The 15,417-nt window shown below is 41.8% G+C and overlaps 1 protein-coding gene across 2 annotated transcripts in view; it reads right to left on the bottom strand.

Moving 5' to 3' along the window:
- Positions 1–15,417, bottom strand: part of TADA2A (transcriptional adaptor 2A) — a 47,863-nt gene that overhangs the window by 11,266 nt on the left and 21,180 nt on the right. For both annotated transcript variants that reach the window (XM_080923071.1, XM_080923070.1), the window contains exons 6-10: positions 14,956–15,113; positions 13,039–13,127; positions 11,883–11,955; positions 2,441–2,504; positions 788–831 (exon numbers count right to left, since the gene is read on the bottom strand). In XM_080923071.1, the coding sequence (XP_080779197.1) occupies positions 788–831; positions 2,441–2,504; positions 11,883–11,955; positions 13,039–13,127; positions 14,956–15,113 (428 nt within the window). The remainder of the gene's footprint in view (positions 1–787; positions 832–2,440; positions 2,505–11,882; positions 11,956–13,038; positions 13,128–14,955; positions 15,114–15,417) is intronic.

Below are 15,417 nucleotides of genomic sequence, written 5' to 3' on the forward strand. Positions count from 1 at the left end.
CAGAGTAATCAGCCAAATCTTGTCGCAAAAAAACCAACCAAGCAACCAAAGAATATTTCGTCTGGAAAATCCCTGGGTGACCAGCTGATTTATGCTGCACTGAGGCAGGCACTCTTCCAATTGTGAGACTCAACCAAACCCTCTACTGATTTTTCTCCCCCCAAAAAAAAAAAAAATTGCATGTGTGCTGTGCCTGCATGTATGTATGTGTGCTCACAGAGGTAAAAAAAGGGCATCAAATACCGTGGAACTCAAATAAGAAATAGATGGTGATGAGCCACCAGGTGAGTGTGTGGGTGTTGGGACCCAAACCCCAATCCTCCTATGCAAGAGCAGCAAGTGCTCTTAATTGGTGACCATCTCTCCAGCTCTACAAAAATGTTTTTATAACCTAAAGACCAAGATTATGATTAACACATCGTTTTGAAACCCCACTGTCTAGAAAATGATCCATTAATATTTATGCTGTAATTACTATAACAATTAATCCTTAGGCAATGTTGTTGACTATAAATGAATGACTCTTTACTGTCACTCTGGATCAGACCTACCTCCAATCTTTTGGTTTTGTTTTGCTTTTGGTTTCTGTGCAAGGAATCAGCATCTCCTTCAATATGCTAGATACTCTTTACTAGTGACTGACAGTATCAGTCCTGCATCAGAACCTTTAACTCTTCCTCAGTGATGCTAGCTAGCATGCAAGGTGGATTATGAATACTCCACAATGACCGGAAGGTACTCAACAATGTTAGAAGCATTTAGAATAAAAGGATCAGCCCATACTCACGTCGGAACTTTCTAAGGTTGACTAATCCGTGATCTCTTATAATCCTAGAATAAAAAAACACAATCACCTATGTATTGAAACTAAGTTTCAGGTTGGGGAGTGGTGGCACACAGCTTTAATATCAGCACTCAGGAGGCAGAGGCAAGTGAATGTCTGAATTCGAGGACAGTCTGGTTTGCAAAGCCAGTTTCAGGACAACCAGGGTTACAAAGAAAAAAACCCTGCTTCAAATAAAATAAATAAAGTAAAAAAAAAATTTTTTTTAAAGTTTCACATTTGTGTCTTCTATGAGGTAGAATATTAGGGTCCAGAGAAGTTAGTCTCCATATACTTCTGAATTACCCTCTAATCAGTAGTTTTTAGCCAGTGTGTCATGGCCCCCTTTGAGGGGGTCACATATAAGGTATCTTGCCTATCAATATCTACATTAAGATTCAGAACAGTAGCAAAATTACAGTTATGAAGTAGCAACAAAATAATTTTATGGAAATGTGTTAAAGGGTCATAGCATTAGGAAGGTTGAGAACCACTGCTCCAAATGGAGACACCATCCTGTCCCTCTTGGGACATAGAGGACTCTCACAGATGACTCTGTTACTACTGACAAATGCTGAGAAACATGTGTGTATCAAGATGGAAAAGGAATCTGTCAATATGATAATCTACACAACTTGTAGAAATGATAATTAAGAGCAGTCATGTAAGTGAAATGCTAGCCAAGATCTAAGCAAGGACACATGATTACATATTAAGCATTTATAAGCATGCATTTACATACTTTGAAGCCACTTGAAATATAGACTGACCATGTTTAAATGGAAGAACATCATGAATGTAAGACTTAACAGCAACTCTCAACAACCAAGTTCTACTTGTATTTGTTACTCTGTAATTATGAGTGCTACACAAAGCAAATTTAATAAACCTCACTGGGTTACACATCCAGAACCTCTGATGTGTACCAGAGATGTTTGTGAATAGCACTGAGGCTTCTCAAGGAGCAGCTGTGAGCTTCTGCAGTGCCCATAAAAGCTGTTCCAGACATGCTGGAGAAAGCATCACTACAGATGAAATTGTGGTCCTTCAAGTCTCTCTCAGTGACATCTCCTTTTTATTGCAGATACAACTGAATCTAGAAATCAGTACTATCATAACAACAAACATGTGTGCGTACATGGCACACACCTGCACAGTCACACACTCTGAATACCTTTCTAAATTGCTAGCCACTGTAATACAACACTGGTCAATATATCATAATTTTTATGTCTTAATGTATATCTTGATGTAATGTCTGTCTTCCACTACTGCTGAGCTAGACTTCCTGTCCTTGAGTGTCTATTTCTGGTCTGCTGGAAAGGGAAGAACAGTAAAACTGCCCAGTTTTTAAAACACTTATGGATCAAAGCTGGGCAGTTGTGCACACCTTCAAGCCTATCACTTGAGGCAGAGGCAAGTAGATCTGAGTTTGAGACTGGTCTACAGATCAGTTCCAGGAAATCCAGAGCTACACAGACAAACCCTATTCCACGTACCACAACCCAAGGCGGTGAGTACAAGGTCACATGTCAAGCCCCAAGTAGAGTGTTCCCTATGGACAACGTGCAATCAACAGTCCAGAGGTGAGAGAAAACATGGCTTCTCCACACTTACTTTTTCCGTCTTTGCCTCTCTTTTAACCTGGAATGATAGATATCCACCACAGCCATCTTCAGAGCTATAAATACAAATGTACATATAAATAATAAACATAAAAGGTAAGACAAAGAATTCCCTTCCAAACAATTATTTTTAAGGGAGAGTGTTGACCCAGAGTTTTGCCATATTGGCTTTGAACTCACAGCTATCCTTCTGCTTCTGCCCCTGAGAGCTGGGATTATAAATATATGTTACCACACCTGGCTTAACCAAACCATCACTTTTCTATAAAAAGTATCCGAACACACTAAGTTTCTCCATCATATTGTTATTATTTTAGTAGCAGAGCGACCAAACCCAGACCAGACAGTGCTACTGCTGCAATGGCACAGGTTCAGTTCAGGAGACGACGGCTGGACAGCCCTGATGGACAGCGCTGGCACGCTGCTCAAACAGCATTTTCAGCTGCCGAGTTCTGTACTCAGAATGGAAAGATGCATCAAGCCGCTTAACTGCTGCAAAGCCATGCCTTGCTTGCTCATGCCCCAAACCTTCTAGCTTTGGTGTCAAGATGAACAAGAGGGAGAGCTGGAATCAATGCAACTGTCTTTCCTTCCCCACCACATTCTTTCCACCTTCAAAGTTCCTAAGGTTCCTGCCCCGCTTTCACTCGTCACCTCATTTCTACAAGCTCTTCAGCTTCCGGGTTCTAAATTCCACCAGACTATAAACCCCTCACAATCACTCTAAGCTTTACATCCCGTTGGACATCACTACTCACATGGTGTCCATAGCACTTACACATTTCTGCCTCTTTCCCATCTTCTAGAAACTCTTATCTTGGTTAACAGCATCACAATACAGTTAGTTGTCTAAGACAGGAACCAACCTGGAACCTCTTTTCACCTCTTTTTACATAGCCAGCTATCACTTTCTGCCTAATCCCAGACATCTTGCTCCTTGTCATCCAGATGCCTTCTCATAGAAGAACATGGTCACACTGACTGTGCTCCCTGCCTTCTCCAACTGCAGTGGGAGTGAGGATTATTTTACAGTACTGCTTGTTGGTGTAGTTCCCTCGCTTCTAGCCCTCCTGCCACACTCCAGCACTTGTGGAAGCTCAAGCCCTACATGGCACACTATGTCTCCTATTAGTTTCCCGTGGACCCACTACACTATGCAGGTGAACGGGTGCAGAGCTGTTAGGAAAACAATGAACTTGGGGAGGTGAGGCACACTTCTAATTCCTGAAATCGGGAGACAGAGGCAAGGGGATCTCTGAGTTTAAGGCCAGTCTGGTCTACAGAGCAAGTTCAAGGACAGCCAGTGTACAAAGAGAAACCCTGGCTAAAAAACAATGAACCTTCCACCTGCTGGCTATCTGTCAGTGGCATTACTGTCTCTGTTAGTCCTATCCTTAATAGTTTATTAATAAATAACTTAAAAGTTAAAAAAAAAACACAAGGAAGATTGGTTGAAGGGGAATAACATTTGAAATGTAAATGAATAAAATGATTAATTAAAAAAACTGCACAGGCAGTTTATAATTAGAAGACCTCCAGGGTTAAAAAGTGAAGACTAATTGTTAACAATTCTAGAAGAAACCCCAGAAGCATATAACTTAGCACCACACTGCTTAATAACCACTCTTCATGAGAGTCTGAAAGCACTGTAATTTAATGACTTCAACACACTCTAGAATTATTATGTCTTTAAGCTTTGTGTAAATGTAGTATGGTATTTGTGTTTTCTCATTACTGAGTACATTCAAGGAAGTAAGATTCTCAGCATAGCAAAACAACCTGCCACGTCTTGAAAACCAAAGTGCACAATCCAAGTGTCAAGTGATATATATATATATAAATAAAGAAAACCAAAAACCCACCAGTCTTTCTAGCAATGAATTTGACTCTGCCTGGGAATACTCATTTATCTTCCAACAAGCAAGCTTCATTCCAAATTAGTATTCAGAGCCCCTGAAATGCTGATAATTCAAAAGCAATGCAATCTCATCTTCACCCTTTATACAGATGTCCATGTTCAAGATTAGCCCAGGACAGCAATGAGTCATGTTCTATTAATCTTAAACACTGTTTTCAATCAAAATCTTATTCGGCACAGTAAGTTAGATCTCACCTAGCTGAGTTTCCTACTATAGGCCCAGCAACCTTTCCCAGCAACAGCCTCAAAGGTCCTTCCACAGAACAGTTTAAAGCCCACATTTGTACTCAAATCAAACTATGTGATTGAAGAAAAACAAATAGGACTGATGAAGTAAGAGAACAGAATATTGAGACAGGCTGACTCCATGACAAGCTTCAAACTGTACTTCTAGACTAGGCCTAGACCTCTGTTTCCAAGAACTGGGTAAGTATAGGTAAAAACCCTAGGCCTCAGACAGCCAATCAGAAGCTGCCCTAACACCTGACTTGAAGCAAGGGCAATGGGTCAATAACAGTTTCTAGTGCCCCCCATCCCCAACAATGGTTCTGGAATGTCCCTAGATATAAAGCCAACCAATTAAGATAAAGGTCACCTACCCCTCGAAATAATTCCTCTAATGTACTTTAAATTGGGCCTTCCAGCTCACTGGGGCGTCTCCACCTTGGTAAATGGTAGACCCTAGCATGAAGGACTTCTGCAGAATAAAACCATTTTTGCTTTTCACACTATTTGAGTCTGGGGCATCATTCTTCAGTGAATCATGGACCCTTGCAATATAATGATGCATAAAAATCAGGGTTTTTTTTTTGGTATGAAGGCAAAGAAAAGTCTAGAGCCCTGTACAATCCTGGAAGGCTGGGGTCAAGGTAATATATTTTAGCTGGGCACAGTGGTAACACATGGATTTCTAACTTAGAAGTATTAGGGTTCAGGGTAGCTGTGCGAAAACCTGCAAACACCACCCCCCAATAGATTTAAGGAGATAGATCATCAAATCGTTTAGGTAACAAACATCATTTTTTCCTCTTTTTCCTTCCTTCCTACCTACCTCCTTTTTACAGACAATCTTACTATGCAACCTTGTCTGGCCTGGAAAGTTGTCCCTGAACTCAGTGCTGGGAAGAGGGAATGTGCCACCACACTCTCCATTACAAACTTAAGAATGAAGCATTTCTTGATTTGAGACAATTCTGACGCCACAGGAAAATCCACACCCTGCCTTTATTTAACCAGTTGGTGGGCAGGCTGTGGAAAGCAGAAGAGAACAAGTCTGACATATAGTGTGACCACGTACAAAATTTATAATGAAATTTCTTATGAGAACGGAAGGACTGAGAAGAAACAATTCTGAACTGAAGAACAAAAGTCATCCTAGTGGAAATACCCACTCTTTGGTCCTTTAAATCCTTCACTATCTATTCTATATAAGAGAAGTATCTTGGAGAGCTAACTCAACAGTGCAAATTAGAGATAAGTTTGATAAAGACATTGCTGTAATTTTGTAAAATGCTAATTTTACTTTGTTGTTTCCCGAGACTTGTGTAGGAATGACTAAATTAAAACAGAAGTAACCTTGAGATGGTACTACAAAAATAATCTATAAATAAATACTGCTAACCACTGGTTCTGCTGCCTGATCATTTCAGTGCCACTGGCTCCAGGCAACATGGGAAGAAACAGTCAAAACGGTAGAAGAGCTGGAATTCTCCCAGAGAAGAAGTAGTATTGGAAATGACCCCCTTTCTTATAAAGCACACTCAGCAGCAAAGTCTGTAAAATCTTAACAGGATAACAACCCAGGGAGGTGCACAGCAGGGTAGGAAGAAGGCAGGCTCTGTAAAACCTCTGAGGACCTGCACGAGTTGCCAGACAAACTGGCCAGAGAGCACTGAACAGAACCATTCAGAACCTACCCACTGACACAAGGTCCTGAAATCTCAGCTCTGGGGGAAGAACAGTTGCCCTGTGATTACACTGGGGACTGATAGTTTCCAAATGGCTGGCCTTAAAATATTTTAAGAAGTGGGCAGAAGACAGAGGCAGCTCCTTCCCACTGCAATGTATTTCTAACATTGTTCAAAATAGCTAGCAGCATGTTTCTGTTTTCTTGACAGAAGGCACTTACTGCTTGCTTGGCAAGAAAGTCAACTGAGAGAGAGGACTTAACTGCAGAGGCCAATCAAAATCCTTAATGCAGGGACACAAACAGGTAATCACAAGAAGCAAAAGTATCTGAGTCAAACCTGTAATCCCAACATTGGGAGGTAGAGGTAGGAGGGTCAGGTTCAAGGTTATTTCCAACTGGAGTCTGAGACTATAGAGATGGTTCAGTAGTCAAGAGCACTTGCAGAGGGTTGTGGTTTAGTTCCTAGAACTCAAGCTCTGGGGAAAGTGATGATCTCTAGCCTTTGTAGGCGCTTGCACTCATGTGGACATAGCTGTGCACACACACAAACATAATTTTAAAATATAAAGGGAGAGCTCTTTATGGTGGCTTTTGAGATAAGATCTCCATATAGTCCTGGGTGTCCTGGACTACACATAGACCAGACTGACCCCAAACTCAGAGATCCTCCTGTTTCTGCCTTCTGCGTTCTTATTTCTATAAAATGAGTGTAAAATGGATTAAATGTACCCCCTCACCTGGCAAATAAATAAATCTTAAAAAACAAAAACAAAACAAAACAACAAAAAAAAAAAAAAAAAAAAAAAAAAAAAGCAAGGTTAAGGAGATGGCTCAGTGGGTATGAGTAATTGCTACAAAAGCAAAAGACCTGAGTTCAAATGTTTAAAAGGCTGGGCACAGCTGCACGTGTCTGCAACCACAGCTGGAGGACTAGAGATAGACAGACCCTGGGAGCTTGCTGACCAGGCAGCCTAGCCAGAACGGGGAGTTTTAAGTTCAGTGATAAATGCTGTCTCAAAAAATATGGATAGTTGTGATGGCTATTCCTGGTTGTCAACTTCACTACATCTGGAAAGAACTACAATCCAGAAATGGAAGGCACACCTGTGATCCTGATCTTGAGGCTGGAAGACTCAGGCTTCTGACCAAGATCATGACATGGAGATCTTAAGGCATAGTGTTCATGAAAAGCTTAGGCCCAGGCAAGACAGTATAGGCCTTTAATCCCAGGAGACTGAGGCAAGCAGATCTCTGAGTTCAAGGACAACCTGGGACAAAACAGGTTCCAGATCCAGGTGTGGTACCCACCTTTAATCTGAGCCACACCTGCTGCTGGAGGCCAGTATATGGATATTGGAATAAGGAAGACACTCTTCTTTACCAGCTTGCACTTGCCAGCACAGCTGTTGAAACCTACTTCCTCAGGAGTCCAGCTGATACAGAAGACCAGCTGAAACAACTAGCCTGTGGGACTGAGCAACCACTAGACTCTTGGACTTCCCATTCACAGCTGCCCACTGTTGGGTTAGTTGGACTGCAGACAATCCATAAATTCTATGACTCTAGAGAACCCTGACTAATGGTGATAAAGGAAGACACTGGACACCTTCCTCTGGCCTTCTCATGCACACATATACATATAAACAGTTAAAAATAAATAAACAGGGCCAGGCATGGCGGTACACACCTTTAATGCAAGCACTTGGAAAGCAAAGGCAAGTAGATCTCTCTAGTTCAAGGCCAGCCTGGTCTACAGAGCGAATTCCAGGACAGCCAGGGATATATAGAAAACTATTTGCCTCTGCAAACTTTTGGCCAAGATGCACAAAAATAACACTACAAATGAAGACAATGTAACCTAATGATTAAGGTCAGTTATTAGGAAGCCAGAGGCAAATTACTTAACTTTTCATATTTCTTTGAATGTAAAAAGAAATTATTATCTTTTCTCACCTCTCCATGTGGTGCAGCTACATAAGACTAAAAATGTGAGCCAAGGAAAAAAACAGCAACAAAAATATAAAGGATGTGAAGACTGGATGTCATAGGTACATTGTCTCTCGCCTCTAAGCCCCGCACTCGGAAGGTCACCACGGAAGAACAGCTGTAAGTTTGAAGCTAGCCTGCTCTACAGTATAAAACCCCAACTCAAAACAAAACAAACAAAAAGGGGGCCACTGAGATGATTCAGTACATAAAGACACATACCACCAAACCAGACAATCTGACTTTGATCCCTGAAACAACCATTGGTGAAAAAAAGAACCAACTCCTACAAGTTGTCCTCTGATTGCCATCAGTGCCATGACATACACACATGCACACACATATAATTAAATAAACATTACCCAATGTGGCAGAGCCTTCCCCTAATAAATGAAAATTTCAGGGACCAATCACTGGGCGAGGAGTAGACAGGACTTCCAGGTCAGAGAGAGGAAAAGGAGAGGCAGGGCAGATACTTTCTTTTGGACAGGAAAGACGATAGACACAAAATGTAGGCAGGGGAAGCTCCCAGTTCAGGTGGCAGAGCCTGAACCTTAGAATGCCTTACAAATTAGGATGCTAGTTGCTGCATCCAGCAACTGTTGAGTCTAAACTAAGTTTGTGTGTTGTTTTCCTTCTCATGGTGACTCAACTGGGTTCCAGAGAGAAAAGAACGGCAGCAAAGCATGGGTTTGCAAGAAGTGTACCCCAAAAGGCCCTGGGAATTTGGAAACCTAAGGTTGGTATGGCAGTGACCTGCCAAGGGAACTTAGCAAACCAGGTGCAGAGATTTGAGAGCTATGAGTCAGAGTCTGCCGGGCTGAGAATAGTCCAGCCTGCCCTCCAGTGCCCTGCCAGCGGTGGTGTAGGATTCATATTTAATACTTCCCACTACCCACCCCCTTCAAAAAAAACCTTGATAGTATTGTACAATGCTAAGAACAGACTGTGGGAATGGTTCTACTACTTGCTGCCTGTATGTATGTATGTCTGTATATATATATATAAATATCAGGTGATTACTTGACTGTTCCAGTTTCTCCGTCAACTCATAGGGTTCTGTATCAGATGACTTCACAGAGCTAGGTGAAGTGGTACATACCTGTGAGACAGTAGACTAAAGCAGAAAAATCGAGTTTGAGAATAGCTTGGGTTACAGAGCAAGACCCTGTCCCAATGGGGGGAAAATCATACATGTGAAGGACTTAAAATGGCACCTGGCAAACAGTAAATGAAATATGTCTTAGCTATTAGTAGTAGTATTATAGCACTTCTATCTAACCAGGTAAGCATATACAACTGGATTTTTATAAAATGAGAGACAGTACCAAGTGAATGCAGAAAGTTCAGCTGGACCTCTGGTATATGGTTAAAGATCTAAAAACTGGGAATATAAGTAAAAAACATACACCGTGGAGTGGAGAATAAAAGGGTCCACTGCTGGCAGAGCAGTTGAGTTCTCACACAGAGATGGCATGAAGTTTGGCATGGTGGCACATGAATGAGTATCAGTGCCTGAAAATAAGACAGACACACAGGACTCCAGGCCAGCCTTGGCTACAGAGTTAACCTGAGACCAGCCAGTCAGAGGGAGCACAAATTATGCTAGCATGTAACCCTGATTCAGCACTGCAAACCCTGATTCAGCACACAGTACCTGGTGCCTCCAGCTTCCCTGGGTTATGGAACAAGAACCAGAAAGATGATCCACCCATAGGCTCAGGACCCTGGGACATTTAAGAAAGGGGTTAGAGAGATTTTTTTTCATAGATGAAAGGAGGTGAGTGCGCTCACTAAGTACCTGCCTGGAAATCTCACAATATCACAAGACCAGAGACTTATTGAGTCCTCTTGTTTCTTTCTGAACCAGTAATAGCTTATTTCAACAAGGTAGGAGACAGTACCACTTATGAGACTTCAGAACTTCCTTATTTTCCTCAGATATTGTTATACAGAACATGCGTTTCCTGGGCCCATTTTAGGAACCTGCTGGTATACTTGGAATGCAGTTAACTATCATTCTATTGTACTCATGCCTCTTTAATAGACCACGAAGCTGACTTTATTAGATAAATTCCATGAATCAACACAAATCTTTGGGTGACACAAAGAAAGAGCTTGTTGACATCAGCCCAACTTCCTTTCAGTATTATGAGTGAGGGAGCCTAAATGGAATGTTGCTAATGTGCAGTCGTATTAGAAGTACAATGGTATGAAATAATAACACCAATCTACATTGCACACCATCATCACTGGACACATGTACACCCTGATTAACCGGTGTCACTTTATTAATATGGACATAAAGAAACAGGACTCCAAGGACTTGCCCAGGATTCCACCATGACTCAGAAGCAAGCCCAAGCTTGAATCAATGTCCTGATTCCCACCAACTTGTGCCCCGCTGTGTGCCAGGTATGCTTAAAAGTTCCTTTCTGAGTCTTTGGGCTCCTGGACTCCTTGTTTTTCTGAGAGATTGCTGGGGGCAACATGTGTCAGCCACGGTTATGCTGCCAGAAAAGCTACTGCAAGAGGCAGAGCCATAAACAAGGTACACCTGGTGTGCTGCCAGGAAGACACTCCCTTCATTTCCAGAGCTTCTGAAATACTCTCTAAATACTCGTATTTGTTTGTGTTACCATACAGTTCATAGCACTTAGTCTCCAATGTGGAGGAAAGTGATGTATCCCAGTAAATGTAGCATCCAGGAGCTAGACATAGAATCAGGAGTTCAAAACCATCCCAGGCTATAAGGCAAGTTTGGGACCCTAGGCTATGTAAGACACTGTCTCCATTTGGAAGATGGGAAGAGGAGCTGTGGAAGCAGTTCAGTCAATAAAACTCATCAGCCAGGTTTGATGGTACATACTTGTAATTCCTGGGGAGATGGAGATAACCATATTCCCAGGGCTCCCTGCATATCTAGTCTACTTGGTAAGTTCTGGCCAGAGTGAGAGACTATCTCAAGAAAAAGATAGGACAGCACCTGAAGAGTGGCTCTCAAGGTTGCTATATGACTTCCAGATATGTGTATACACACACACACACACACACACACACACACATACACACACACACACACACACACACAAGTGAAAACAAAGGTATATCTAAGTAATAATAATATAATTTAAAATCTTGAGAAATAACTCCCAATTTTGGTCTAAAGTACACTCTTGACCATTTCCTAACTATGTGTGAACAAATGCTGGTGAACAGTATCTGCAGTTACAGCTGAAATCCAAGGTCTGTGTACTATTTCCCTAAGGAGGCAAGGGCCACTTAATCAACTACCCCAATGTGGGCTTCCAGCCCAAGGGACTGGATGGTTCCCAAGTTCTATTATGTGATCAATATTCTTACTATCATCAGGAATCAGACAGGCCAAAGCTTGGCAAGAAGGTAAATTCAGCAACCTAACCATTAGATTTTGGTTTTCTGTAGTGCCTGAATCCAGCCCTGGGCCCAGGGCACACCCTATCACTGAGCCATGTCACTACCCAACCACTAAGTCCTGAATTTGTAAGGGCAGGCAACGTTTTATTAATCCTTATATCCCAGCATCCAGCACAGTGTCATCAATACTTGTATTCAATAAGCCTCTGATAAAATAAATGTTACCATGTAAGATGTCCGAGTCGTCTTCAACAAAATCAATGTCTCTTAAGTCCCATTCTGCGTAATTGTCAAACTCCTGTTAGAGGAGAACACCGAACCCATCAGTTTTGAATAACTCCTTTACAACAGCCATGCTTCAGATGCAAAGAGAAAACATTTGCTAAGCACTGAATCGGATAAAAGGCAGATACTGGTCTAAGGGAAAGCAATAGGAAAAAAGGGCTGGGATACCACGATACTAGAAATAAAGCCAAACCCATTGTTTAAAAATGTTTTGTAATCTGTTCATTCCAAAGAGAATCTTTGATTAGACCTTCAAGCACTCTGCATAAATTCATTTTCCTTTTACCACCTTTGAGGGATCTGGTTAGTACTAATATGACTTACACTCTATGCAGAGACAGTCTGGGAAAGAGTGACTCTGGGGTAGGTATGCACTCCCACTGCTGTGAACAAAACACCCTGGATATGGCAGGCTGGGCTCTGGTTTAACACCCCTAACTCCAAGAGCACTACAGATGACTTCAGATAGCCAAGTTTGAACTCGTGACCACTTTCATATATATTTTTTTTAATTTCACGGCTAAGTAAGGATCATAGTTTTAATGAACACATGTATATAAACCCACTACCCAGCCCTTGGCTTGGGAAATAAACTTGTATTGAAAGACAGTTGTATCTATTTGTTGTTTATATTCTATCTGTAATACCTTTTACTTCTTTTGAGGATGTCTTTCACAGTACAGCCCAGGCCTATCTAAAACTCAAATGTTTGTGTGCTACTTTTGAACAATAACACCAAAGTCTGGTTGCAATAGGAACTTTATAATCATAAAAGCTTAAAATGTAACCCGGTCCTTGGCTTGTCAACCTTGAAACAGCAAACCTTTGAAAACCCCCTCACTGTGGAACGACAACTACAGACATTTCACACCGATGAAGTTGGTGGGAGCAACACCACTGTACCCTAAGAGGTTGGTTCTCAGAACTGTCACTGCTAAAAGGTAAGAGTACTCACAGCCGGGGGTGGGGCGGGGGGGGGGGGGGGGGAGACAAGCAAATATCACTCCACAGCCCTGAAATCCTAATCTTCCTTCAGTGAGAGATAATAACCTTAGCACTTTCCCCTTATTGTATGCTAAAAGCAAGTGTTTGTTACCTCAATGAAATCTGCCCGAGCTGGCATGTACCCTGCCATGTCCCGAGACAGCAATGAATCAAAGGCAGGCCGGGGAGGGTCATCTGCAGCTGGAACAAACAATGAGTTTTTCTTCATTAAAACACTAACATGAAAATGTCAAATAAATGTCTTCATATTTTGGATTTAAAAACAAACAAGCAAAGCCCCAGAATCTCTGAGGGTATACCTGCAATCCTAGAATAGCATCTAAGAGGCAAAAGCAGGATTGGGAGATCAAGGCCACACTTAGTCACACAGTTGAGTTCAAGGCCAAAGTATACACAGGCAGGATATCACTGTGAAGCTGAGGGTGGCCTCAAACTCTCTTGCCCAGCCTGAGGAGTACGAAGTTACAGGTGTGGGGTAAAATACATTTCTTTGAGAAAAAGGATCCACAAGAATAAATGTAGAAGATTTATAAAGAATGAAATGGTAATTATGAATATATATATATAGCTTCTTTTTGCTGTTTTTTGTTTTTTCTTTTTGGGACAGGGTCTCTCTATGCAACCCTGGAACTCACTTGGAGGACAGACTGGCCTTGAATTCAGAGATCTGCCACTTGTATTGTTTTTATTTGTGCTGAGACAGAGTATTTCAAATTCATTACATATCCTACACTACTCCCAAACTCACAATCCCCATGCCGCAGCTTCCCAAGTGGCCATCATGGGGTTACTTTACAGTCATGTGCCACCATGCCCACCTATCCCAGTTGATTTTCTGATGAAGGAAACAAAGCCTGAAGGAATCCTCTATCGACAACATCTGATGCATGTATTTGTGTGGGCAGGCATATGCAATGGTGTGCATGTGAAGGGTCCCAGGGATTGAGTTTAGGTTATCAGGCTTAGTTGCAGGTACCTTTACCTGCTGAGCCATCTTGTAGCCTGGTCTTCTGATTTTTGTTTTCCCAAAATGAATAAAAAGTAAAAGAAAACAAATACACAGATCCTTTAGTATTGTTGTAGAACCCAATATCCCGTCAGCTTCCGTTTCTTTGATCCTTAGCACCAATACCAATGTACAAATCTCATCGACCTGAGTAGTCAAACATCCTGGATTTGGAAGTCAATCAAACTGTGTCCCAGTGCCAGCCAACAGTTCTATGAGTTTGAAAAACTCTTTCAGCACAAAAATAAAACACCACCACCAACACATGGGAGGCAGAGACAGGCCGATCTCTGAATCTGAGACCAGCCTGTCCAAATAAACAACCAGTTTTACAACCTGGTACAAATTGTTCAACCTTTAAAAAGTCTTAGTGTCCTAGCTCTGTGTAACACAAAAGCATCTGTTATATTTATTTCACTGGGTTGCTGTTAGGAACAAGCATGACCTCATGGACTGGAGCTAATATCCAAGCACTACACACACAGGAGGTATTGCAACCTCCGAGGAGTCAGCTACGACGTTGTTTCTGAGAAGTGAGGAAAGGGAGGCCAGTGAGAAAGCATTTATGTATGCTACTTGTGCTCTGGGCCATTCATGGAAGACAGTAGTTTGTTAACTCATCAGGTTTTGGTTACCCTATATTAAAAGACCTAGTGATCTCCAAGGCACCTAAGATTTAAAAAGGTTGCTTTCACTGCCCTAACCAAGTGAATTCAAAGAAAAAGGACTTCTTGGACTTAACACAGAGGCAATACTGAATCCTGGTAAGCAAGTCCTGCATCTGATTATCAATGATCCAAATGAATGATTAGGCTTTTTAACAAGTTACAGCCCAGACAGATGTATAACCTTACAGAAGCAATCATTAATGTTAACTAACATATTTCAAGAGATGCAGAGGAGGCTACAGCTCAACGATAGAAAGATCAAATCTCTTTCTATTGGCTATGGACAGCCCACAGATGGACTGATTACCTCTTACCCAAATAGGCAGGTACTCACAGTGAAATGGAATGGCCGTGTCGGCAGTTTTGGCTGCCTCAGCTTGCTTCAGGTTTAACAGGGTGGATGCAAACAGAGGGTTATTGATGAAATGCTTCATGTAGTGCTTCTCACACTCCTCCTTGGTTTTGGTGCACATTTGATTAGCCACATCCTGCCTAGGAAAATGTAGAAAGAGAGGAGCTTTCTTACTTACACATACCACTGAAAACTTGGTTTGTTCATTCCACATTTGTAGTCAAATCAACACAATATCAGTAATTTGATACCTTACGTAGATGCCAGCAAACCAGTGAGACAGATATACCACAGATGTCCCCAATTCTACTACTTTGGGATAGAGAAGCAGTAAAAGAACCTTTCCTTCCCACTGGAAAGAAGATGACTGTAAATAGTCATACATTTCTGGGCTGGGTAGGTAACTCAGTTGGTTAAGTGCTTCTGCTTAGAATACATGAAGCC

The sequence above is a fragment of the Micromys minutus genome, assembly GCF_963924665.1.
Source record: "Micromys minutus genome assembly, chromosome: 10".
Classification (NCBI taxonomy): Eukaryota; Metazoa; Chordata; class Mammalia; order Rodentia; family Muridae; genus Micromys; species Micromys minutus.